The 25,932-nt window shown below is 39.3% G+C and overlaps 1 protein-coding gene across 3 annotated transcripts; it reads right to left on the bottom strand.

The window, feature by feature from the left end:
- Positions 1-189: 189 nt before the first annotated feature.
- Positions 190-25,252, bottom strand: LOC113503902 (synaptic vesicle membrane protein VAT-1 homolog-like). 3 transcript variants are annotated; one of them, XM_026886043.1, is made up of 9 exons: positions 24,866-25,252; positions 10,750-10,879; positions 9,604-9,819; positions 8,520-8,671; positions 5,763-5,866; positions 4,689-4,744; positions 4,080-4,274; positions 3,573-3,855; positions 190-2,206 (listed from the first exon to the last, which is right to left on the bottom strand). In XM_026886043.1, exons 1-9 carry the CDS (start codon positions 25,114-25,116, stop codon positions 2,175-2,177), a joined length of 1,419 nt encoding a protein of 472 aa, XP_026741844.1. In that variant the 5' UTR covers positions 25,117-25,252; the 3' UTR covers positions 190-2,174. The 3 variants fall into 3 exon arrangements, with proteins under 3 accessions (XP_026741844.1, XP_026741852.1, XP_026741860.1); XM_026886051.1 differs by having other exon boundaries at positions 3,621-3,855; XM_026886059.1 differs by having other exon boundaries at positions 3,657-3,855.
- Between the last annotated feature and the right edge of the window lie 680 nt (positions 25,253-25,932).

Genomic DNA, 25,932 nt, shown 5'->3' with positions numbered 1-25,932 from the left:
AAAGCAGGTATTTAGAAATATTAACACCTTTGTGAATAACGAGACATATTTAGTGAAAGTAGTGGGAAGCACAAGTAAATCTCATGTAATTTAAATAGTGTGCAAAAATAACTTTAACTCCCTCAACCAGCTTCCAATGTGTGTGTATTTGAAAGGGTAATTTTCGGGTATTTAAATAAAAGTCTTTAGTAAGCATTTTTACAGATCATACATATTTATTTATTTATTTCATAGTATAGATATCACACTGGCCCGCCCTTATAAAAATAAATGTGTAATACAATAACGACCCAGTCTGGTGTGAGTCTGCTGGCGTGACCGCGCGAGTTCCCCTTCACTTAAACCCGATCTTGAAGTTAATAAATATTGGCATCAATTTCGATACTAACCTACAACAATTTGGACACAATCACAAACGGCGCAGTCACCCCAGCTCTATTACTATTGAATTTCATCAAATATCCTTATACAAGAAAATTCAGAGATAATTCTAAACCATTATACAGGTTGATATACACAAGATTTAATTAATATATGTTTACATTACAAGAAATTCGCACATATTTGACACACAAAGCGAAGAATATTACTGATAAGAAGACTAAATAGCTTTAAGATATTGGTCCGAGACACTGAAGCGAGAGGTATCCGCGTGCCGATACAACTAGCACCAAGCCACCGTACGAGAACAAGCGGGACAAGCGGACACGGGACAGGACACAACGCGCGCTCACGTTACTCTATGCTTTTGCAAAAATGTTCAAAAAGGGTAAAAGTTTATAAAAAATCGAGTCTGTCAAACAAGTCGGTGGAGTGAACACACATCGAGAGCGCGGTCATGTTGAGCAGGCGGGGCTCGGCTCGGACTCCGCTGATATGTGTATTACAGATAAAGTGTTTGTAGTACTGAGTACGTACACTACGGCCATACTGTACATATATGGCGGTAAAACGTTGTTACAACCTTAGGAAATAAACAGTAGACAAATACAATATGCTAGATATATCAAAAACAAATGCAGTGAATATTAGTATCAAAATATTAATCCTAATATATATCGTGTGAATGTGTAATGTTTGATTAGATATGTGATAATTGTGTAAAGATACATAAAAAGCTTCATTATATGAGATGAGACCGCGGTACAGTCCTTTGGAATATAAAAATATTACTTATATCGTAGGTGACATCGATTATGTTGATTTATATGAACTTAGCCACAAAAATATCTGACAATTTGGTAAGCTCGTCCTGTTAGGTCCGGCGGTAGACGATCAGCCGAGTGCGGGCAGGCGGACGACCGCTGCGCTAACGCACTACCACTGGTGCGGAAAACAAAGCTTGTCAAATATTCTCTTAACTAGAAAATAATTTACAAAACGTTTAAGTATAAAAATATAAAGTAATCAATTTTTAAGCTCAAAGTAATAAAAAATAATATGTTATGTAAAGGCAGCATAATAATACCGCAAAACATCTAGCATACCTACCACAAAATATCACACGTAAGATTTCTCATTCGTTAGTCGGCGAGGGGCGCCTGGGCTCAGAGCACGGGGCTCGGGCGGGGCGTGTGGGTCGCGTGGGCCAAATTTTAAACATTTACTAATAAAATATTAAAGCTTAACATACATAAAGATTAAGCATCTCTGCACCTTAGATATACAATAGCCATTCAAAATAACTGCAGATTAAAATATCTCATCTTAAAAATAAAGTCTTAAACATTAAACTATAATAAAAAAAGACTGCATGTATTTTCCGAGACGTTTCTTAACTTAGGCCAAATTAATTCATAAAATAATAATTGATTAAAAAACATAAATTCATTGTAGTTTCGCTGTCATATTTCCAACGATCAATTTCATAAAAAATCTAAAAAAAACTAAGAGAATGTGATGATGTCGAATAATTAAAAACTAAAATTAGCGAGCGACATCGTTCGATCGTCTGTATATCAATGATTATATGAGGCAAAACATTTATAAATAGGTGAGCGATCGAAGGATGTCGTGTAATCAGACTTGTATAGTTCAATAAGGATAATAAAACACGAAGCAACATATAGATGTCGGCGCCGCAGCCGGGCGAGGCAAGCGCGACAGCCTCGGGACTTCAACTCTAACATAATCAATTGGCGGTGGTTTGTCTGTCAGTCCTCGGGGGAACTAATTCAGCTAGATTCCTTCTCCTTCTCCTTAGACTCTGCAACCATTAAAATCACTATTATACACATGGGCCTCTACAAATAACAAAATGCAAAAGGAATTCCGACGAGCAATTGCCAGCTCATAAATAAATATAAGTTTAATTAATAATTCATATTGTCATACAGTTATTACAATACAATCTGGATTTAAATATTTATTGCAACAAGCCTTTATGATTCATTCAAACTGAAGTAGTTTTTGCTACTATAAATATTTTCTACGATTTCATATTATAACAATGTTATACATTTTAGGTAAATGTAGACTGTATTTTGCTAATCATAAGCTGTATTTATAAGCATGCTAAATGTTTGCGCTATTTCTATACTTATATAATTTATGATATGAAAGCATGGCTTACAAATATATATATTCTATTATGCAATAGTTGTATAATCCTAGAGTATGCTACTGAATATCAGACCCGACTTTTCATGACCAAGCTGGCTAAACGGATAATAATTTCACAGCCTTCAGCCTTGGCGTCATTTATTTAGAAAATTCCACATATTTCTTTTTGGTTTTACTAGTAAATAGTACTTTAAAAATATTCATTTTTAACCTTTTTTTAAAACCTTTCCCACAATAACAATTAATTTCCTTTTGTGTCACGTTGAGTTTCACAAACATCCATAGAACAAGAATTTTGATCATTAACATATTCAAAGTTATTTTTTTCAATTTTCGTTTTCCAATAAAATCTAACATAATTTACGTGAAGTTCCTGTAGCAAAATCGGATCACCCTTTTAAAGTCTATAAATATTTTCACCTCTCTCTAATGAAAATCGTCATCATCTACTTCTAAACTGCAATTAAGTATAACCAAATAATATATGACGCAATATGCAGGATATTGAATGAAAGCATGGAACTTCTAGATATAACTAAAAGCAAGTCTAAAGGCTGTATAAATACTTATATATGTATGCCAAACATAGGGCATTAAAATTTTATGCGTTTAGCCAATGCGTGCGTAGTTAATTAAAAATCAAAGCCAAAATAAAAATAATAGTAGGGTGAGCTTCCCAACTGCAGGCTACAAGCTACATTAGCTTCCAAGTTAGAAAATAAAACCATAGGGGTCCCTTATTATTAATTCTCTAATAGTATAAATAAAAGGTCATCAAGTCAATTTATAAAAGGGAATTGAATATTGATTTTGGAAGCAAACGAAGCCGACAGCTGTTCACGTCACCCCGCATTAATAAATCGTTACTTATATACTTAATAAGTCATCCATAACTTTGTCTGGACTCCAAATCTCTGTCGAGGTTTGTCGTCGATGACTTACAAGCGTTGTATGTAGCTCGTGAAGCGCACTCGTCTACGCATGCCTGGTCACAAGAGTTCGAGACTGACCTTCGTCGCTGTTACCGTTAGTGAGCGGTTCTTCACCGTTCTTCTCACCGTTCTTTTCCCCGTTCTTTTCCCCGTTCTTCTCACCGTTCTCGGCCGGCTTCTTCTCCTCCTCCTTGGTCTCCTTGTCTTTCTTCTCCTCGGAGCTCTCTTTGGCTGGCTTCTTCTCCTTGCCGGACTTGCCCTTGGCCGGGGTGGCAGGCTTGGGCTTGGGCTCCAGCGACGGGTCCAGCACTAGCTTGCCGATGTTCTTGCGGTCGTGCATCTTCTGCATGGCCTCACCGACCTAGCATAGGGAAGAATGTTTTATAATGGCGCCTATTTTGATAATAGTGATATTGCCCTTATATTACAGTGGTAACTCAATGAGACTAGAGACCCGAGAGAGAAATTACAAAGTTTCAAACAAAAAAACATAAATACCTATCTCCTCCCAAATTGATCAAAATCGAAATAAAATACAGTCCGTGTGATCAGAATCAGAGTAAAAAGTATCATATTGTAACTTACATCCTCAAGCGCCCAGGTGGAGTCAACGAGCGGCTTGACCTTGCCCTGTCCCCAGAGCGCGAACACGGCGTCGACGGCGCGGCGCACGTAGTCAGCGCGGCCGTGCTGGAACAGCAGGTGCCGCAGGTTCAGACCCGCCAGGCTCTTGTTCTCGTCGAACAACTTGATCGGGGACACCTTGTCCACTTGCCACCACTAAAACACAAAAATTAAGAAAATATTAGCTCTAGTGGAAGATGTACATAGCTGAAAGTAGTGCCCTATTTCTTGCGTAGAGTTTCCAAGAAACTGTTTTTTTTTATTATTACAAATTGAAATTTTTGTTGTTCAATTTACCAACCTCAATTACATTAAATAAGTAGGTACCTATTTTCATTTGAAAGGAAGGGCAAAATAAAGGAAGCTGGTAAAATTTGGAAATTATAATTCTCGAGTATCATTAGCAATTCAAGACCAACTGCTGAAATGTAAGCAATGTTATTATCTACAACAGCATTCAGTACGAGTTACAAAACCATGTTTAATAATTGTAGTAGGTAATAAAGTGCAGCGTATTTAGTGTTAAGGCACGCACTGTATACGATCAGATAATAAGCATTGGCTACTCACTGCACGCGCCGCGCTGAAGAAACTCTTCGTCTCGCCGGTCACGATGTTCGATGATCCTGCGATACACACCATTGTTTACTAAAACTTATTTAAATTATCTTTCAAGCTCATATAATGTACTTTATAAAAGTTGGAATAATGAGTTTAGTTAGGAGTGTTGGTACTTGTCTCGGAGTGTCTAATATAAATTGACCCTTAGGTTCTTCGCATAAACGTCGAGTAAGAAAGCGTAATTTTAGATTAGATTAGATTAGATTAGAATATTCTTTATTGTACACCATGGAATTACAGCAGTGATTCTTAATACATACAATGTTAGGGTACAATGGCGGTCTTATCGCTAAAAGCGATATCTTCCAGACAACCTTTGGATGGACAGGAAAAATATCAGTATGTACAGAGGTAGGTGGTGCACTATTGTTAAAAACATGTAAAGGTATACATAAACATACATAACATAGAAATAAGAAATAAAATGAATACATACAATAATCAGATAATCAGTGTTTAAGATGACTTAACTTTTAATATTCAGACATAATATATTTTAATTAGCTATAAAAAAGAAATTGTTACCATGGGCATTTATTAGTAAAATGAAATAAATGACTACCTATTAAGTAAATATTTATTTGCTGGATTCAAGTTTCCAAAGGGAAAATTGCAAAGGTAAAAAAAACATGTTTCAAGCTTATAAGTTTACAATAATGATTTAATAAACGTGTAAGCAGTTAACCATCAGTAACCACATAGGTAATTATAAGATTTTCTTTCCCCACCCATCATAATTATTTAAATTGGTTTAGAAAATTGTTGTAAACAAGTAATAACACTGTAACAACTTGCTGTTATAGTTTAATAGATTTAAACGTAGCTTTGAGAATGCGCAAACGCTTTACTGATCATCTTCTATTCTACTGGAATAAGAAACTACTTCGGATAACTAATTATAACTTGAGCTTTTGTAAAATTTCATTAAGGACTCCGGTCGAGTACAAAAGTAGTCGTTGTTGTATCATTCAAGCGTTGGCATTTTTCCAGTTTCACAAAAAGTTATCTATACTAAAAACTTACCATAGAGGATGTACCGGCCCATCGGTTTGAGTAGCTGATAGCCGCGGTTGCACTCCTCGCCGCAGAGACAGTCCAGGACGATGTCAACGCCATCCGGAGACACCCTGACAACGTTCAGTAAAGTTAGTCATGTATCATTGCTCAAGTAGGGAAATCCCATTGTGTGTATGAAGGATTGCAACGCATTGCCATACACGTGCAGGTTTAGTCAGTAAGAGTCTGACAGTACCCATTTCCTCCCCCGAGGGAGTGGGTGTCCATGAGGATTCACCGCCTCAACAAAAAAAAAGGTAAAACCATTGTTGCCCTTCCTCTGTACGTCCACTTATAACACTAATGAATATTCTATCTTATACTTCTATTCTAGTACGTGTTTTTAGCTGCAATTTTGTCGCCAAAAAAGACGGTTGCAGTAAAAGTTATCATCCACGAACCAAACATTCCGATTTTTGTAACGTTTACGAAGACTAGTTTTGTCATAATTGATATTACGGCACGTGAAGATCATGCTTGTTTGGTGGGTAACTAACCATATGCCTACTATAATTACATGAATGTAAATTATCTCGTTAATATCTCCACACCATAAGACATAACTTCTTTATTAGTTCGCCGAAACAAGGGTAATTTAGATATGATCAAAACCACTTTAAATTAGTAGAACTTAAACATGAAGCGAATATAATTTGATGCTAGTATTTTTTATTTTACTCGGCCGAGATACTTACAGTTTTTTTATCTAGTTTTAAGTAGGTACTTGCACCTGATGAATCACAGCCTGTGTATAAGTCAGGGACCTCATTGCAGATAAATGTGATAAGTACAATGTTTGTTGAGATAAATCTTTGTGTTGCAATTATGTGGAGTTATTGCAGATTTTTTATAGTATAATATACCTACCTATATATGTATACTTAGGTTTTGTCAGTGACTGACGCTTTAGTAGTTTTTCTTGATACAAAAGCAGTATCAACAAAGATTGAGTGGTTTACATAATAGTCAGAAGAGAAACCCATTAAAGAAAAGAGAAGTCGGTGTATAATAAATCCACAGCTACTTTATACAGTAAATCAACGTTTCCACGCGCATTTGTTCGGCCGGCAGATAACTGACACTATTTATTTACATTGAACTTGTGTGGCTCGCCTCGTCTTGTTTACGCTATAAAGTGCTCAACAGATATAAAAATATCTTTGTCTATTTACGAGAATTAAATGTCGCGCTTGTTACGAAGCAGCTGCCCTAAGGAGCGGGTTATAAAGCGAACAATTAACGTCCAGAGCGACCAACTAAGCCAGACCCCCTTCTTTTGTTTCGTCAAGCCCCCCTTGTTCCTGTATAACGATGCACTAAGGGGGCGTGAGAGGTCTGACTCCGCTGTGAGGAGTAAATATCACTCGAAGGCAACTCGCACTGAAATATGTAACTGTAATAACCGCCAATTAACTAAGCATGGGATTGGGAACAAAATTAATTCGTTTGCTCGCACGTCGCAGCGGGAAGTGGATCATCCAAGTTACAATTTTTAATACATGAATCACCCAATTATAATGACGTGTTTGATAACCAGGAAGAAAATAAAAAATAAGGCCTGCGATAAAAATTAACGGACAAATTGTAAGTATGTAATTTACAGTGACAATAATAAGAATTCACGGGAATAAAAACCCCTCGCATACCAAACATTTAATGCGTGTAATGTAAACAAAGGTATTATTAGGAGAAGATGAAGGGCCGCTGAACGGCGGAATATTTTTAACTCGGTGATACGTACTCGAATACGAAGCATCCCTTCATTTTTAGAATTCTTTAAGATTACTGAACAAATTAATTATGTGTTTAGTGATTCATTGCCAAATCTTATAATCTGTTCACATTGTTTCGAGAATCATTTTATAAAGGTAAAACAATAATCATAGGTATTGTTTGAGTGTTTGTGTTGCTTACATTTACGACTTTGTAAGATCGATTGCTTATAATAAATGCGCCGCTATTGCATTAATTTTTTAACTTTGGCACGTGTTCAAAGAAACTCATTCAAACTATTGATGATCTCACCGAATTCTTGATATGAACTCCAGGATCGATTTTTATCTTACGCATTACCGAGATTGTATTGTGAAACCAGAACGCAGCGACAGCTGATATACAGTCTATCGTAAACTAGTATTAATATCATTTAATAGCACTTTAATGTTGTAACGTCAGATGTAGCCACGTATGATTGTGAAATATTGAATGTTTTCTGAAGCAAGTATACCTTCGTTATAAATAAGAAATACTGTTTTTTTTTCATAATCATCAGAAATATAAGCAAATCACATTCTTAAACTATTCCCAAGTAGATTTTGACTTACTGACTTGATGTTTCGACCGTAACATTCTCTAATATCCCGTATGAATGTAATACCCGGATAAACGTCATAAACTTAATCTAGGACATACTCTTCCGGGTAAATACCGTTCTAGTCTGCAAAATCGTTCCCTTCTAATACCTACTCATTCAGAGTTCCTATCCGATTAGGTTTGTAGGAATCCCGTAATCCACTACCTTAGGGGGATTAAACGATCCTTAGGGACTTACCCAGATTGGACAACTATAGCCTGAAAAAGATTATATTTAAAGAGTTTTGATGACCACCGAAAGATGAGCTCTTTTGTTCAGACAGTTCAAGTTACACTAAGTCTTGTCCGTCTTGTCTTGCGTCTTGCTTCGTAGCAAATGACAAAGCAGGTTCTATATGTGACGTTACTTACTTCCTAACTTCGCTGGTGTAGTCGCTGCCGCGCTCCAGGAGATGATCGATGTTGTTGTTGTTGGCCTTCAGAGCCTCGTGCTTGGTCTTCGAGCAGACGCCGAACACCGTCACGTCGTCCACGGTCTTCGCTAGCTGGGCTACAGCTTGGCCCTACGATACAATGTATGTTAAGTAAGGAATCTATTGTTGAAATCTTGATGATGGGAAGTCTTTGCAGCCTCAGTCTTTGCCGCTAGTGAAATGAAGCTTCTTAGTGAAGGATAGATTTGAAATGTTACTAGATTTAAAGCTCAGTATTTGCTGATATTTAGAGGTGCTCTTTGTAAAACAAGGTTACTAAGTATAAATTCGGACCTTTGGTAATTTAATATCCCCTTGTACTTATATTAGATTAGTTATAGCATTCGCTTGTTGCAAATTGGACCCGTGAATCTTACTAAAAACGTAGGAGGTTATTTCTATCTACCTACAATTATTTAAGGTCCTCAAATAAGTATGTAGTACATGGCATGAGACCCTGCATTATTATCATTTGGCACAGTCAGTATAGTCACACACGTTATTAGTCTTTGAAATTGGTTTCCCCTGATAATAAATGTCAGCTAATTGGTATTGTCACCCCGCCCAGCCTGTTTCGAGTAACCGGTCAGTGACACGCGACGACCGACACGTCGATACTGAAATTCCAGAACAAATATGCCTACTCCTAACTATTTAGAGCAACAATTAGACAAGTCTTTAAACTGTTTACGCTCTCATTATGAAGCACACAAAAATGTGTGAAGTGTTAAGTGTGTGCGGCCTGTGTGAGCGGGTCAATGCTACTAACGCGAAACGCGAGTATTTTCGATTTCATCGGGGTTTGTCAACTTTGAATAATTCTAATTTTAGCATTTTTGATTCATGTGTTTTTGGTTATTTTTGGCAGATGCAGCTTAGTTTTTGTTTCAGTCAGGACATTGACAAAGCGATTCGATACGAAGTTAGGTAACATTTTTAGGAATATAATATACTCATTTGGGGAAAAAGCCTAATCTATAGTACCTAACGCATAATGGCATAAAGTAGTATCTGAAACTTACCACACCGCCTCCAGCGGAGTGCACCAGCAGGCTCTTGCCAGGCGTGAGGTTGGCCATCTCGAAGAGCAGCAGGTAAGCCACCACGTAGTTAGTGGTGACGGCTACCGCGTCCAGAGCGGTCATGCCCTCGGGCAGCGCGTACACGTACTGCGCTGGCACAGACACCAGTTCAGCCCACGCCCTGTACTCCGGGAGGGCTACCACCTGGTCGCCAACCTAAGGGAATGAAATTGTAGGGTTACCAATAGGTATAGGTACTTTCTTCGTATAAGTTGATCTTGGATCGTTGAAATCTTAATCCTTGAAACACTACAAGCTTTTAAAATGTTTTTGTAATATCAAGTTAAAATGAAGACAATTTAAAAATGCAACACTTTTCCTTCGCTTGAAAATACAATGCCAGAAGGCCATTTTGTGTAAGCAAAAAGAAACTTTCACACTTTATGAAAAGTTTAATTAATTCTATCTTGCGAAGACGGCAAGGAAGAAAATTTTAATTAAAATAATCTTCCGTCAAGTAAGGTTTGCGATACTACCCGCACATTAATTGTATTATTCATTGCATAATTAATATTCTGAAGGCGTGTGAAATTTCACATAGTGATGTTGAGGAACAGCACGAGGCAGAGACATATCGGAGAAACTAATTAGGATTAGGGTTGCCAAACTCGGGACGTGGCGAGAAATTCGCGATCCGTCAAGAATGTGGACCCAGCGGCGAAGTAAATTAAATGAAAACTGAATTACGGTGCAAAATGTTAATGGAAAATAGCTGCGGGCGCCCTATGAACACGGGAATGGACTATCAAGATAGAATTGCAAGCTTGAAATGGGCCAACCCTTTTCAGCGACTAACAAACATATTAGTCCTTTCTTGTGTACTAATTCGATTTCAGAACTTTACTCACTCACTCATTGTTACAGTTAAGCGCTCAATAATGTGTCTGCGATGTCTGCGTCCTCTGTAGTTCTAATGAGAATGCTAAACGCTATCGAAAAGTGACTTTTTGTCTAGGTGTTATCAAATTGGACAGCGAGTAAAATTAAAAGGATCAGTTTGCGACTATAATATTATCCTTACGTCTACTGATATTTTTTCTATTTCCCTTTCAAATGCTGGTAGCTGTATCTATTTCTGATGATTACCTTGAAGTTGGTGACGCCCTCGCCGACCTGCTCGATCTCTCCGGCGCATTCGAAGCCGAGGATGAACGGAGTCTTGGGAGGCGAGTCGATGGCTCCCTGTCGCACGATCAGGTCTTGGAAGTTCAGACCGCTGTAACAAACGAAAACATCAGTACCACTATAAAAATTCGGCTTGTCTATCATACCATGTTGAAATTTTATCGCCGCGCTTGCTAACTAAACAATGGGCCAATCCTGCTACACAACATCCGAAGCAATCAATCGCATCGATATGAATAATTTGAACATATTAATCCCACTTCATCATTCAAGTTAATCGTCGTGAACGAATGATTTTAATAAACAAGTGCGTAGATATGTTGGTACTTAATTAAATGAGTGAGGCCTGGAATGCGGCAGCCATTTGTTATTATGTTCTAAAGGCGCGCACAGAATAAAGAAGGCCGCATTTAAATTTTTAAACGTGTTGACGTCTCAATCAATAATATGGCAGGACCAAGGCAGGACGCGGACATCGACTACTATTGTTACTACACAAAAGAGTCGATGATGTAGGTTAATTTAAATCACGTCAAATTTGGTGGCCCGAATGACAAATAACGAGAATATTCACTTATACTTTTGGAAGCCAAAACAGTTTTACGACGTCATTGATCTGTTTGAATGAATCTATAATGGAATGAGCTATAAAGATAGTTCGAGGACCGCAGAACCAGATGCCGTACGTTATCAATGACACACGGATTCTTACGCACGAAAGACCAGTTACAAACCTAGAGATTGACAAGTCCTATGACTATCTTAACATGACTAAAGTCAAATAAAAATAATTTCGTCGTTCCAAGTCGGAACCCCTTCAGGGAAAAGATGTTCAAACCAATTTAATTAAAATATATAAAGGTAATTTAGTAATGATAGCAGAAGCCCTTTTCGTGGTAAAGAAAACAATAGCAAGGTAAGTGATACGAGGCACTTACACGTGTTATAAAATTGCAAGCCGCTATACAGTGTACAGATAGTGGGAGCCGTCCCCCGCGGCGTCCCGCCTCCCGAGCCCAATCGATACCGCGGCGCGCTCCCCGACCCGGCCCTACCTACTGTCTAGGGCTTTAGTACTCTCTAGAAAATCTTTTATATAAAAACCAAACCAACCTTCGCAAATAAAAACGAACAGTAGGAATGTTAGAAATAGCTTCGACTGATTTATTACAGAACTAATCTGGGAGACGTTGTGTTAAATATCGATTTACAATCGAAAGTAATAAACGTCTGCCGGTGTAAGTCAACAACCAAATGGGTAATGTACCAAAAGCCTATTGTACCAACGGCTAAACAAGGAAATACCATTGGTCGAGCTAATAGAAAGCCAAAAATATCCATAGTGTATCCAACAAACAATGAATGCTGGCAACTCCGACCTCGCAATACGAACCACGTTTTAGCCTAGCAACTCTTATGTGGAATCTACAGGTTTTGCAATGTTTAAATAATCATTGAAAACATTCTCAATTACAGACTGTTTTGTTTCAATTTTGTTGCTCGCCGGCGAACGGTATCGACCGACGGATCTAGATAGGTACGTTGAACACCACTTAGTAATTTAGTCTGCAAAACCTCCCCTCGGTGTTTTCATGACTCATCGTCTGTCTACCCTATTCGCAGTATCGATACAGTATAGTGTAGTGAAGGCGGAAATTTAATATCATTTGTCATAGCCGGCGGTACCCCACAAAACGCAATAATCATTATTTTTAAGTATTACCTAGGTTTTCGTTGTTTAGGGCTTGGTAACCCTCTTCGCAAGCCAAGTTCCAAGAATTCATGTCCACTTTTCCAAACTATTTTCCGGCCGCATGTTTACAATTCAATCACGGTTCAATGACTATTCGGAAATTATAAGCCTGGTGTATATTATGTAAACTCATGAATTATGTGGCATGGACCCAACTAAAGTTGCTATTGTGAAGTGTGTAGGCGCTGAATATAAGTAGACCCGCCTACGATCATCAGCTTGATTAAATGTAGCTAGGCAGAAATGTTTTAAGCAATACGCTTTTAAAATAGATCCTAACCTGAATTGGGAATTATTCTGCTGTAATTATTATGTAATACACATAAATGATAAGGCTTATGCCGCCGCTATCAGAAAATAGGGAACATTCATAATAAAACCTACAGACATTGTACGTAAACAAATAAGACAATTAATCATGTCGATGAATAATTTCTCTATAAATATTCCGCCTTTGTTAACACAATCAACAGATGATTCATTTACATCATCGTTACTTTGTTTCACGCATGAGGGGGCTTAAGAAAATGCTTCGTCCCCCTCCCATATGTCGTATGATATAAATGCACTAATTCCGAATAATTACTGCGACATGGGAGTCGAATTAGTCGATAGCCGCCACGGTGTCGGCTGTCACACGATTGTCGCACCCGCATACATTTTATTGGATAAATTGGGCGCGGGCACTACGGTTTCATTATGAAAAAAGCTTTGTCCTACATCTACACGGCATGGTGACGATCCTGGGACCCAACCGGCAAAGGGTCGGAATGTTAATCCGAGATAATCTCCGCCGAGTTTCGTATCAAATTTTACGCACGCTACCTGAACAACAAGGTTTATTCAACAGTTATTGAATGGCTTCCTCCTCCACAATAGTTGGTATTGGCACGTCATGCGCAGGTAGAAGACTTTGTAACATGCACTACTTTCAATAACACAACATTAACGTTCTTGTGAAAGAGAATCATCGAATTTAGAATTCAAACTTTTCTGCGTATAAACGTTGTATGTTTAAAGTTAGCACGTTTTATGACACGCAATTAAAATAATGTGTAGCGGCGGCGCCGAGTTAAGGGTGTTTGTCACTTGAATAAATTATGTTAGAAAATAGTTACTAAGTGTTGTTCCCACTCGCGTGTTCCATGCCCCTCATGTCAAGGCCTCGGGGTTGTTGTTCAGTTAAAAGGACAAACTATAAAGTCGACAACCCTGTCCTCCTTTGATTATCTTAATTATGGATCCATTTCCACAAATTCAACGTATAACCAGTTAAAATTCAAATATCGCGATGTTGACACGCTTCTTATAGCATGAGTCATGTAATACCAATAATATAAGTATTTGTTCAGAAATATAAGGAAAAATACCTATGCCATAAAACACTGTTATGTCTAATATTTATCAGAGTGGCGGTAACTCCCGCGGCAATTAATCGGATCACGTACAACTTGAGGATTACTCAAAGGGTCTTCAGTATGGGCACGAACACAACCCCAGCAAAGTGCTAATGCGATTAACGCATTGCGTTGCATACAATTTCTATTCACGCAATTCAAATAACTTTACGGTTTATTAAACAGCAGTAGAATGATACGTAGAGAATAATTTTGAATAGGTTATTATTTGCGTAGCAGTGCGACCCCTCACGTGTGCGCTATCATTAAAAATGGACATTAAAATGAACGAATGAACACCCTCAGTACGGGGTAATTTAAAACTGCATCGGGGTTGTGCGGCGCGCCTCGCCGGCGACAGGCGCCGTGACGCCGACGGCAGTGCTGGCGCGCCTCTACCTATACAGGGGATATACATAGGTACGGCTAGCTCATACTGTCTAGGTACTAATATCAGTCTAGAGAAAGTTTTGCCATGAAAAATCACATTCATTATCGTCTGGATGTTTATGGCTTCAAAAGAAATCATTCATAAAGTCACAGTATATATCAAAATCAAAGTAGCACATTTTACGCTAAATTGCTTGCTTTAAACAACGCCAATTTCGAGGAGCGTTCACTCCAGTGGAGGAACTTGCACAAGTCGGATGTCGGGCGTCACGTTCCACTGCACTTCGGCGAAATCCACGCCCCGCGCACTTAACTTACACGAAGGAGAATTGCTTTTCTGAACTTTGCACTTTCATTTTCATCGGGCGACAGTGAAAACAACTGAACCGGTCAATAGACCTTTCAATTTTACAAGTTCAGAAAATGTATTGCTGTAAGTTTTATTAGTCTGGAACTCTGGAAGTATCGTAAAAACTATTGTGGTAGCACGATGTCGTTTTTTTTACCGACAATTCTCTATGGTACAGCTACTATTAAAGAATCTTTTTCTCTGAATAAAAAGACCTTTTTGCTGCAACAGTCTCTTTTGTATTTAATTTATGTATCCTGTTTTATAGGCCTACAAAAATCAGTACCTTTATCCTTAATTTGTCAGGGGTCTATACTATTGACATATCACACATCCACATATACAGACGATTCGTCAGTGTCTAACTCTATTTTCGACGAAAACGTTGAGAGCGGTAAGTTCATTGTAATTCTGCGTGAATACTGTGTACATACTAACTCCTCTTCCGTTCGCCGGCCAGCGATCATGTTTCGTGTTAGGAACTTCACGATACTACAAGTGACTGTTATCGCACCGCAATTACTTCGTGAAACCTGACTATCTCTTTACGATGTTTACGTACGTCATTGTAACTTTGTTTAATTTGTTTGTGACGTACGTACGCCGCAGGTAATAGAATAGTAAAACTAGTAAAACTCATAGTTATCATAAATTAAGTGTGTCACGTCGTTCTTGTCATTAACACCAAAAAATAACTGTAAATTGTCGCTTCAATTTGTTCAGTCCTTATTAAAAGAGAAGATAAGAAACAAGTCCAAGTATCTATCAAGTTATTTTCATAAATATAGGAAATGTAGCTACGTACCGATCAACATTATGCTGCCAGTCTACACCCATGGGAACAAGAGCAATCTCCTTTACATATCGATCCAGATTTTGGGTAGAGAAAATGAAACAGCACAAAAACTTTACGAGTGCGCCGGGGATCGTAACGTTACCCAAACGTTACGATCCCCGTTACAGCGCTTCTTTTACAAGCAAAAAACTGAATACTGAAGAAGTCTAAAAATCTTTATAATCCCGCAATACTACAAATGAACTCGTTCGTTTTAGTAGAAGCGTGTTAATTAGGCTGTTTTATGTTCATGTTCGAGCTACGGTGACTCACGTAAGCCTACAAGTCGGTACAAAGACTGCGACTTGTGAATAGGAATAACTCATACTATTGGTTCATCATACGTGTGCCCCGGAGTACAAGTGCACCGGAGGAATTTCCTTATTTGCGTGCTTTCTGATTCATTTGTATTCCACACTGACACGAATCGACGACGAGTTGTCGAGTCTAATACACAATAAGTATTATGTTATAGGCTTATAAAATAGCCACCGGAAGTACCACTGGTTGTATCGTTTACGCATGAATCCATGTTCTGACGCATACGATACGAACTCGATACATGTTAATTATGGCAATTATAGTAGTTATTTATTATGTACTAACAACTACTACTCTGTTTACTCATTAGGTCGTTTATGGGGTTATGCATTAGTCATTGAAATCAAAGCGCTTACAACGATTTGTCATAATATATCGTTTCAATAGTTATGGTTATTCATCTCAAAGTTTCCTTTAATGAATAAGCATATTGTGTAAAATTATTTATCTAAGCTATTACGTTAGCTTGTTTTTTCTGCCATCAAATTGGGGAAAAACTCTGAACAGCCTATTTTACAGTTTTTCGACGGATAGAGAGCTCTATGCGTGTTTAAAACTATTATTTTATTTCATGATCCTGAAATAGAACCTAGACAAATGAATGGGGTCAAATATTAAAGGAATTTAACCTAGAATGCTAATTAGTAGCGTGACATGCAAATGACCTTATATTATTTACTTTTTCACCAGGCCATGGGGTGGTATAAGTTATAAAAATGATTAATTTACATTCCAGTTAGATGTAATGAGGATAGTACAAAAATACTCGACCATTTTTATATATTTTCATAACTCCAACACTAAAATACGTAACAGTTACCGTTATAACTGCATATGACTAAAGTGACGATGGTTAATCAAAGGCTCGGAAGGAATAATTTAGGTGGTTAAAAAAGCGTTAATATCCGGTTAGCGGGCCATGACGCTGACCAGAATGAATGCATCGTGACACGCGTGACGGACCTATCGACTTCCGATCAGTGAGTGACGAGCATACCAGCATTGCCAGCCGACCGCGTGTGACACCCACTTCACTCCTAACGACTAATTAACTGATGGAGATAAATACTAATGATACTAAATACAAACACCCCAATTTCGTCTAATTAATGTTGACTTTTCCTCTCCAATCTTGTCAGCTGAGCGTAATGAGCGAAAGTTTTTTTTGACGATAGGAATTACTGAATTGAGACGGGTAAGGCTATGTTCTATCCGTTCATTCTGACTTGCTGAAACTGTTTTTGTTTAGTACCAGCTTAAAGGAGATTTCTATCCATAAATAATTCTTGGTAATACAATCAAGTTTCAAACTGTCCTGAAGTAAATCTTAGTAACAATTAAGTGGCCTCAAGGCGCCCATTCGTTTTGGTTAATCGCTGCTTCCAACCGCTTATCAATGGGTCTTTGCGACCTACTTAACGGTTGAACCCTCCCCTTGACGGCGATAATTTCAAAGTCATTTTTGACCAAACTCGGGATCTAATATTCCCCTTTTTGGTGTTGGTGTTTTTAAATGAATACAAAAGCTTTTTAACGTCGTAACAATTCCCCACGTCTTTAGAGACATGTTTCGTTTGTTTTCAAATGACTTGAATTAATTACAAGACGTTAGAACTAATTTATGCTATTTATCACATGAACACCTTTGGATAAGAAAATAAATCTCCAAGTCGAAAGTGTCGTTTCCGTCAGCTGTCCACAACACGAGAACAAATTATAAACGCAGGTTTCTAAAAAGGTATTCTATATTCTAAAGGTATTTCTAATGTCAATTTACTTATTTTAATGACTTTGGTAAATTGTTGTTTAATTATAAGCAAATAAAGGTGTAAATGCATTGGAATTACATAATACTATGGTAGTGGAGGTCGATGATGTGCGCGTGGTAGCTACCTTATTAGTCACCCAGTATGCTAATGATGAGCCATGTCGGTTGTGTTTCGACCGTACGTCAGTCATCCGCTTTAATTGTCGACTCAGGAAGTGAACTTGCATTCCGCAGATGGCTGAACGTTCAACTTTAGGGCGACTAAATAATTTCAATTGAGTCGTCATTAAGCCCGTCTCTCCGCATCCATTTCATAAATTGTTGCCTACATTTAACGCACGCATTACGCACTTGCGTGCACTATAAAACAGACAAGAATTCGATTCAGAACTAAGCAATTATCGCTTTCAAAATGTGCGTTACGCAATTACTGATAATAGCTCTTAATTTTATACTTCCATCGAAGTGCCTTCGCTACAATTTCAACTTTAGATGGGTTTTATTCTTTGTGGCCACAGAGAAGCTTACGTGAGCAAAAGTAAGCTTTCGCTTCATTGTAAAGATACCTATTTATTTACACCTAATTTTATTGTAATATTCAATTTGATGACATGGCATTACTATTGAAGCACCGTACAAAAAATGAACGGACATTGTTCCTGCCCAAAGTGACTTAGTATTTTATTATCTTTGATCTATTCTTAGTAATAACAGTATTATAGTTTTTCTTTGGATTTATTGTTTTAAGAACAATATTTCCTTTCTTTCTCCGTGTGCACGAGATAATGAAAACAAATAAAAGATAACAAGATACCCAAATAGCGGACAGTTTTTTGTGTGACTAATAAAACTTGTTGCTTTGTGGAATCCCCTAACGGCCATAACAATACTAAATTCATATTCAAGAGATCCATCCAGTTGTTTGTGAATCAAAATGTCAATAGGAAATACAAAACACGAGCTCTCAAATATAAACATGAGCACGCAAAGCAAACACCGAAACCTTAAACACATTACTGTGTGTGTACCGTAAAACTTTTAACAAAGCAATAATATCCGAAATCAATGTAACAGACCCTCATATGAAACATATGCGGGTCGGCAAAAAACTCATCTACACAGCATGACGCGTCGGTTGTAGGGTAATAAACGGAATATCATATAGTGGCCAACCCGAAAGTCGGCAAGCAAAAAAAGGTGTTGGAACGAAGCATATTAGGGCGTGAGTCGGTTCACTACAAGGAGGGTGCCCTTACTTCTACGTAACTAAATATAGATCCGCAACTCCGGTACAGGAATTTGTACTCTAAACACGTCTGCGATGTACCCACGGCCCACTGGCTTTGAGCAGATTTACTGCCGAGCTTCCTCTAACTCAACCTCTTATATCCACTGTAATGCTTTTCTAAACAAGTACGAATTGTTTTACCACACATCTATCAAATGACTGTAGCATTGAAAAAGGAATGTATTGAATAGCACATGTCAATATTTCGTAAGGTTTAATGAAGCCATCGAGACATTTTATAGACAGTCCATGATGTATTGTCGATAGGAAAGAAGAAACTTTCGTAAACAATAATTCCGGATGTTAAACAACTGTACATATTTCTAAAACCATATACTTAACTGTACGCACGTATCTCTCAACACGTTTAGCAAATAATGTAATTAATTTTACGAGCTATAAATTTTGAAGTTTTACTGTAGATAACCTTGCTAATTTGGAAGTTAATGGTCCAAATGAAAACAAAACATGCCACCGACCCAATTGAAGTGGAGGAGTTTGAGATAACCGTGCATACGTAATCATACTCAACAGAATAAGTCAAAATAAAACACTAGTACCGCTAGTAGCAGTAAGAAAATATACCAACACATGGTTTTATTCATTTATCGAAGAGCATGGTTAATGGGAGCTATAAAAAAACAAGCATTGGCGTCGAAAGACGTAGGGCCTGCGGAGATTGGTCGGGCGGCATGGCGGCTCGGCGCGGGTAGGGGACGCGGCGTATTGATCCGGCGCGCGCCCGAGCCCCGACCCCGGCCCGCGCCAGACATTACAGGAGCCCTCGCACCCTCGCCCCCGCGCCGCCCTCCCCGCGCCCCGCCGCCCCGCACACCACCCAGCCGACAGCGACACCCGGGTACAACGCAACCACACCCCTTCTGCGTGCGAGGATCGACTCACGGGATTTTCCAATTCAATTTGCTAATCAATCGAGAACATAAGCAGCGGGTGTTGAGATCATTATGTGTAGAAAACGTTATAACTAAGTGTTCTGAATAATATAGCCTCTCGAGCTTCGACGGCAAAATTACGAATGAAAACCGTACAGGCGAAACTTTCTCGCAAGATTGATCGCAGATTAAGATTCAATAAGGCATTCATGAACATTGTGGCTTCCAGAAATGCAAGCCGAATGTTCTGGAGTTTTATACCTTGTCAAGAGGGTTTTATTTGTCAAAAAAGATGAAAGTATGCGACGTGTTTACTTCCATATACAGTAGCGACTTGATTCGATTATGGGCACAATAAGCGAAGGAGCATTTTCGTAAGTTCGTTGACTCCGCGAACAATGTGGCCGCGGGCGGCGGTTGGGCCGGCGCGACCCCGCCTGCCGCATCTGCTGGCCGGCGAAGGATTTTATAGAGACAGCATATGTTGCAGCTTCCGACTATTACAATTTATCGAGCCACTTGAGGTCAACCTCTATCAGGCGAGTGAGAGTCCGACACGGGGAAACTTCCCAAGCTGTGACTTTACATGAAGACAAGAATCTTTATCTTATTCCCATTTCATGTCATGTAACAATAGATTAGAATAGTCCTGCGTTCAGCAATGACTGTACGTATTTTCATTCCTCTGTTTCATGTCCTTATAAATTTTATACTGTCACATTCAAAAGGTTAAAACAATTTGTTGAATAAGTGCAATGATTGAAGCTATCTCCCGACAAATATCACACGGATAACGTTATTGACACTGTATTTATATTGTTAGGTGAGTCAGTAAGTGCCTAATAGCCTAACTTGACTGACTCATCTGTATAAGTTAACTGCAAGTAATACGGGAATAAGGCCGTGACGCATCGCCAGTAGACGTTTTCGTGCACGCTAATTATTGTGTAAAATAAACAAATACAGTGAGTGCAACCTCAATTATCTTCGAAAGGTTATCTGTATCTAACCTAAGAAAACCAGTATTGTCGCTGGCATAATCCTGACTTCGAATTGCAGTGTTCTATATTAAAAAAAAATCGAAGACAACAAAAAGTTTCTAGTTCGATATTTGTAAATCGAGCGCGACGTATAATTTGGGTACTTGGATGTTCAATTTAATTCAAATCCCGAAACTGTAGAAGAATTAGCTTAATGTGAGGTTTAACGTGCGCGTGTTGAATCGCTGTCTCTCATCATGTTTGATTGATGGATGGACCGCAGCCCACAGGTCATGCTAACGATAACACGTTATTATAAAAATATGAATATAATGATAGGCGTTGTTGTTATTATTATAAAACGAATATATCTTTGTGTGAAACGCACATAATTATATATTTATGGTTTATTTTATTCTATCTGATTTAAATGACAACATCCAACAACTGATTTATTGCGTTGACATCAAAGTAAATCAGATAATAAAATCTGATCGTGCTCCGGTAATAAGTTTGAATGCTGAAATCGATTCAAATTAACAAATAATAAGGGTACTTTCACCGTTAAATTGATAAAGTGCTACCAATAATGATGAATAACTTGGTAAGAAAGCACACAATATACCCCTATTATCAAATTGACTCCAGTCAGCATATAATAACTATAAATTGTTCCTTTATATTTGTTGTTTGTATTGAAAAAAGTTAATTCGAGTCTATTCAGAAAGGAGTTATTAAACCGGTAGTCGGGAGCGTGGCGATAGGGGGTAAACATGTCCACACTAGGCACAGTGAGCCCGGCACGGCACTGAATCGTAAGCGAATCCACCCACTCGGTCGTTGCAGTCAGGTACCACAAGCAAGTTATTTGAATCGAGTTAGCTCAAGAACATAACTTTCTAGTGACTCATAGGAAGAGAGCTATCTCGCGCAGACGCTCTCAATAAGGAAGAGGGTAATAAACAAATTCATCTCTTCCATCTTATGTGGCTTCGGAGCCCATTAAAATGCACAATACTGCACTTTATTCCATAGAGCTCGGCCCCTGTACTCGAGGGGCAAATGTTATTTTTAGGCTTTAAATTGATACGCCAACAAAGGAAAGGATGTAAGCAATTAACACTGCGCTTTCGTTACAAAAAGTGCACAATCTTGTAATGATAAGCACACAATGGAATCCTTGATATTTACGTTATCCGTGACCCCAAAATAAACTCGAGTTCGAATGATGTAGGCCAGACGCCCAGAGCACACATGGACGAAACAAAAATAAAAGTCCAGCCATCATATTTCCCATCATCTCCACATACAATTAAGCACTCGCCATATAAAAAAGAAAGCCACTTATACGAGGCGTGAGTACCACCATTGTTCTTGGAAGACCTCTCTTACTGACACTGACTTGACCTAATTGAAAATAATGACGCGTTATTCATTGGGCTGATCCCTTAGTGAAGTCGTACAAAACATATCGTCTGAATGGTGGACGATAGCGATCCCTGTGCCAGTGGACGCACCGCGGAAACGGACTCCGTTGCGAGATGGATTTCATTTCATGAATTGTAACGTATCATTAAATTAATATCAGTGTTAAATATATTTTGTATGCTATGAACTGGAGCTTTACTCGTCTAAACAATGAATAAAGGCTGTTCTACTTTACGGAGGGCTTTCAACATAGTCTAGTGTGCCAGTCTGTTACATTTTGAGATTATACATACTGGTTTTTTTTTTGTTACAGTATCTGTATGGTGACTATGAGATAATCGTCTGCGTGACTGTGTACAGGAGTATATGTATTAGTTGAAGTAACTCATAATGACTTGAACTTAATTGAGGTTCAACATGCTCATGATACCTCATAATGGCCCAATTTTTTAACCTTGGTAACGACTCTCAAGATATAAATAAAGTTGTGTTTGTATCTGCGTACGATTCGATCAAGTTTTTTCGTTTGTGCGTGTTAACCCCAAACATATTAATTGCATAACATTTTTAGTAATGTCACGTTTAAGCTTTTTAAGCTTATCGAAGATTTTAGGCTGCTAACCGTGTTTTCTGGATGTAATCTATACGTGTACTGCAGTTCTTTAAACTTTATTTTTAACGACCATTTACTTTATCTTAGTCCAGTCACGATCAAGTTAACTTATTCCGTTAAAACTAACTGAAACGGTAAGGGAGATACTGCGATAACAAGGAATGTAGAAATTGGACCCCCGTGAAACGAGTTTGGTGTCAAATGAAATGGTTCCAGATTAAAAATACCATGATTGTGCGTTTAAAGCTTAAAATATTTAAAAAGGATACTCTGGGAGCGTTTAAGTAAGGATCTTTTTCATGTAAGAAGTTGGGATTAAACGAATTTATTGTCATTTAAGATTAGGCGGAATTCAGAAGAACAAAAAAGTAAGTAGGTAAATCTTTGTACCAAAATTTCCTCGGTCAGAAAACAAAACGTAATCGCGCTACTGATACAATAATGATGTAGACGATCAGACTCGTGCAGCCATTCTGTAGACCGCTACACTTGCGACGCTCGTTCGGCCATGTAGGCGGAACTCACACGTTTTTGCGGCTCAAAACTAGAGAGCAAACTTGTACTGGTACCGGTCCGGGACTCAACCAGTCAGTTAATATTTTTGCGGCAGATGGCGTCGGCTATGTCGCGGTCATTTACATAGTAAGTCGACGATAAGCGCGCTATATTTAGCACGCGCAGGGATGCGCCCTGCCGGCCCTGGCTGCCACCTCGCGCAGCACCTACACGACTCGCAGCCAGACCTCCCTAGCCTGTCTCATACACCTCCGTGACTTACTATTCCGAAACTATATTGTCTTCAAAATGTTCGTTTGTTTTACTTAGATCCAACTTAACAGTTGCTGTTTACAATCGGCTGTTTATTGAGGCTAATATTACTAAAACAATAACGTCTCAGAGACAAAAGATTTACTTTGTTAGGAACAGTAATTGTTAGTCACGATTCCTTTAGAAATCCTTGAGTGCCAGTAAGAATTTATTTTATCAAAACTTGATAAAACCCCCGATAACATTTGATACAAGTGAGTAAGCATAAAGAAAAAAACTGCCTGCCTTATCAAACTTCCGAAATGGTTCAACGTCTGACCTTATCCTAAAGAAGCCTGTCAGAAAAAAAGGTCCTCATTGATTACTGTGAACGGCGGCGGCGGTGTAACGAAACAAATACTTCACAGTTAAGTGAGTGTTTTGTTGAGCCTGTAACGAACTGCAGTTAACGTTAACGAGAAAAGTGGCAGATAACTCATGTGTCGCGGTTGCAAGTAGCACGTTGACGCGACTCGTCCGTTGCATTATCTGAAGCACTGGAGCGATAAAAACGAACAAAGAACAATGTCAGTAGGCGCTCAACTCCCTTTCGCACGAACTCAGCTCGGCCGGGCATCGTATGACAAAATAACATTAATTTGTTACAACCGTCAGCGACGCAGCGTCCACGCAGCGACGCGCTTCGATGCGTACATGCATGCAGTTATTCCAATATCGATTGAAAACACATTTCCATAGCATATTGAATAAATAATCTGGCGAAATCGAATGAAATAACACGGCCATGTAAACATTTTACATTAACTAAGAGAGAGGCTAAAACCGGCGTATAAACATAAAAGATGATCATCGCCGCATGGACAGCGCCGGCCGGCGAAGTGTAAATCCGCTTTAGGGCGCGTCACACGATCGGTGGTGGGTGCGAGTGTGCGTGCAGAAATTTCAATCGGTCGGGTGCATGAGCACTGCATCTCGGCGGAGGCAGATGTTAATGAGGCAGCCGAAACGCGCCGAGCGAACGGGACCTGTCCGCACGGCCACTGAAGTGGGTACACTACGCCGGCCGCGCAAGCCGGTCTACCGAAAAATATCCTTGGACACGACTAAAAAACAACATGATGTATAAAATCATATCCTTTTTCAAGTTCGGTCACCACCCAATAATTATTTGCACAACATGGCCATCGTTGTGAAAGAATATCTTAAGTAAAATATTTAAACGCAACGTCGTTCAACCGGCTAATACAACCTATACAATTTTAAATTATAATTAGGGTAGAAAGTTGGTACTCACCATGCCTTCACTCGAATAAGGACCTCGCCTTCTCCAATGGTCGGCTCGGGCTTCTTCAGAATCTTGACAGTTTTGAGTCCTCCGAAGCCGGTCAGGACGACGGCGCGCATCTCCTTGGGCGGCGGAGTCTCCTTTTCCTTTTCTTCAGTCGCCTTCTCAGGGGTCTCCTCGGGCGGGGTCTCAGTGGTTCCATTTTCAGTGGGAGTCTTTTCAGGGGCAGCTGCCGCAGGGGTTTCCGTGCTCTCCGTCATGGTTTTTGAGGTTTTTGGCTGGGTAGTGCGATCGAGCGGTGCGGCTAGCGGACGCGATGGGAATGAGCCCGGGCGAGTGCAACGGAGGTCGGCCGGCGAGACGACGCGCCGCGAAACGAATGAGTCGAGAGAAGGGAGAAGCGCGCGCAGCGGCGTCGAGGGTGCAGGGGGCGCGGGGGGCGCGGGGCGGGCGGCGGCCGAGGGGGGCACACGCGCGCCACCGCGCGGCGAACAGGTGGCCACCGCGCCGGCCGGTTTGCCTCCCCCGCCGCTCGCCGCCCGATATTACACTACATAGGACCTGGATTAACTTTATTGCACAGAGGTCGATAAAAAAAAGCAGTGTTAGTTATGTACTGTTCCACCACGTAGACTCTGTGTAGCCTCGAATCGTCGCCTCCTGAAATGGTACACACCCTGAACGTGACTTGGCAACGGGATCGATAGTATAATTTATGGCGACTAAAGTTGCATATGTCGGTGCTATTGAGCGGCCGTGGCAGACCAATGTATACCGAACAAACGGGCACCCACAGTAGGTACCAGACGTCCAGACAGGGCTCACGCTATCAAAATTAACGATTAAAACTACCCTCTTTAGGCAGCTTACGTGAATCTCACGAGCGACCTGTTGATTAAGACAGATAAAGATAATGTAATAAAAGCAAATATTTGCATTGTTAGCTCGTCATATATCGGTTCATGTACTAAGTACAGTGGGCTGATATGCCTGTGTACTGCATGCCACTGTTATAAAAGCATTGTTTACGTGATAAAAACGAAGTTAATTTTATCAGCACGGCCTTCGTCGATGAA

This window comes from Trichoplusia ni, chromosome 2 (assembly GCF_003590095.1).
Source record: "Trichoplusia ni isolate ovarian cell line Hi5 chromosome 2, tn1, whole genome shotgun sequence".
Lineage (NCBI taxonomy): Eukaryota > Metazoa > Arthropoda > Insecta > Lepidoptera > Noctuidae > Trichoplusia > Trichoplusia ni.
Note: the sequence above shows the minus strand (reverse complement) of the source record. Positions and strands in the feature narration are given on the sequence as shown.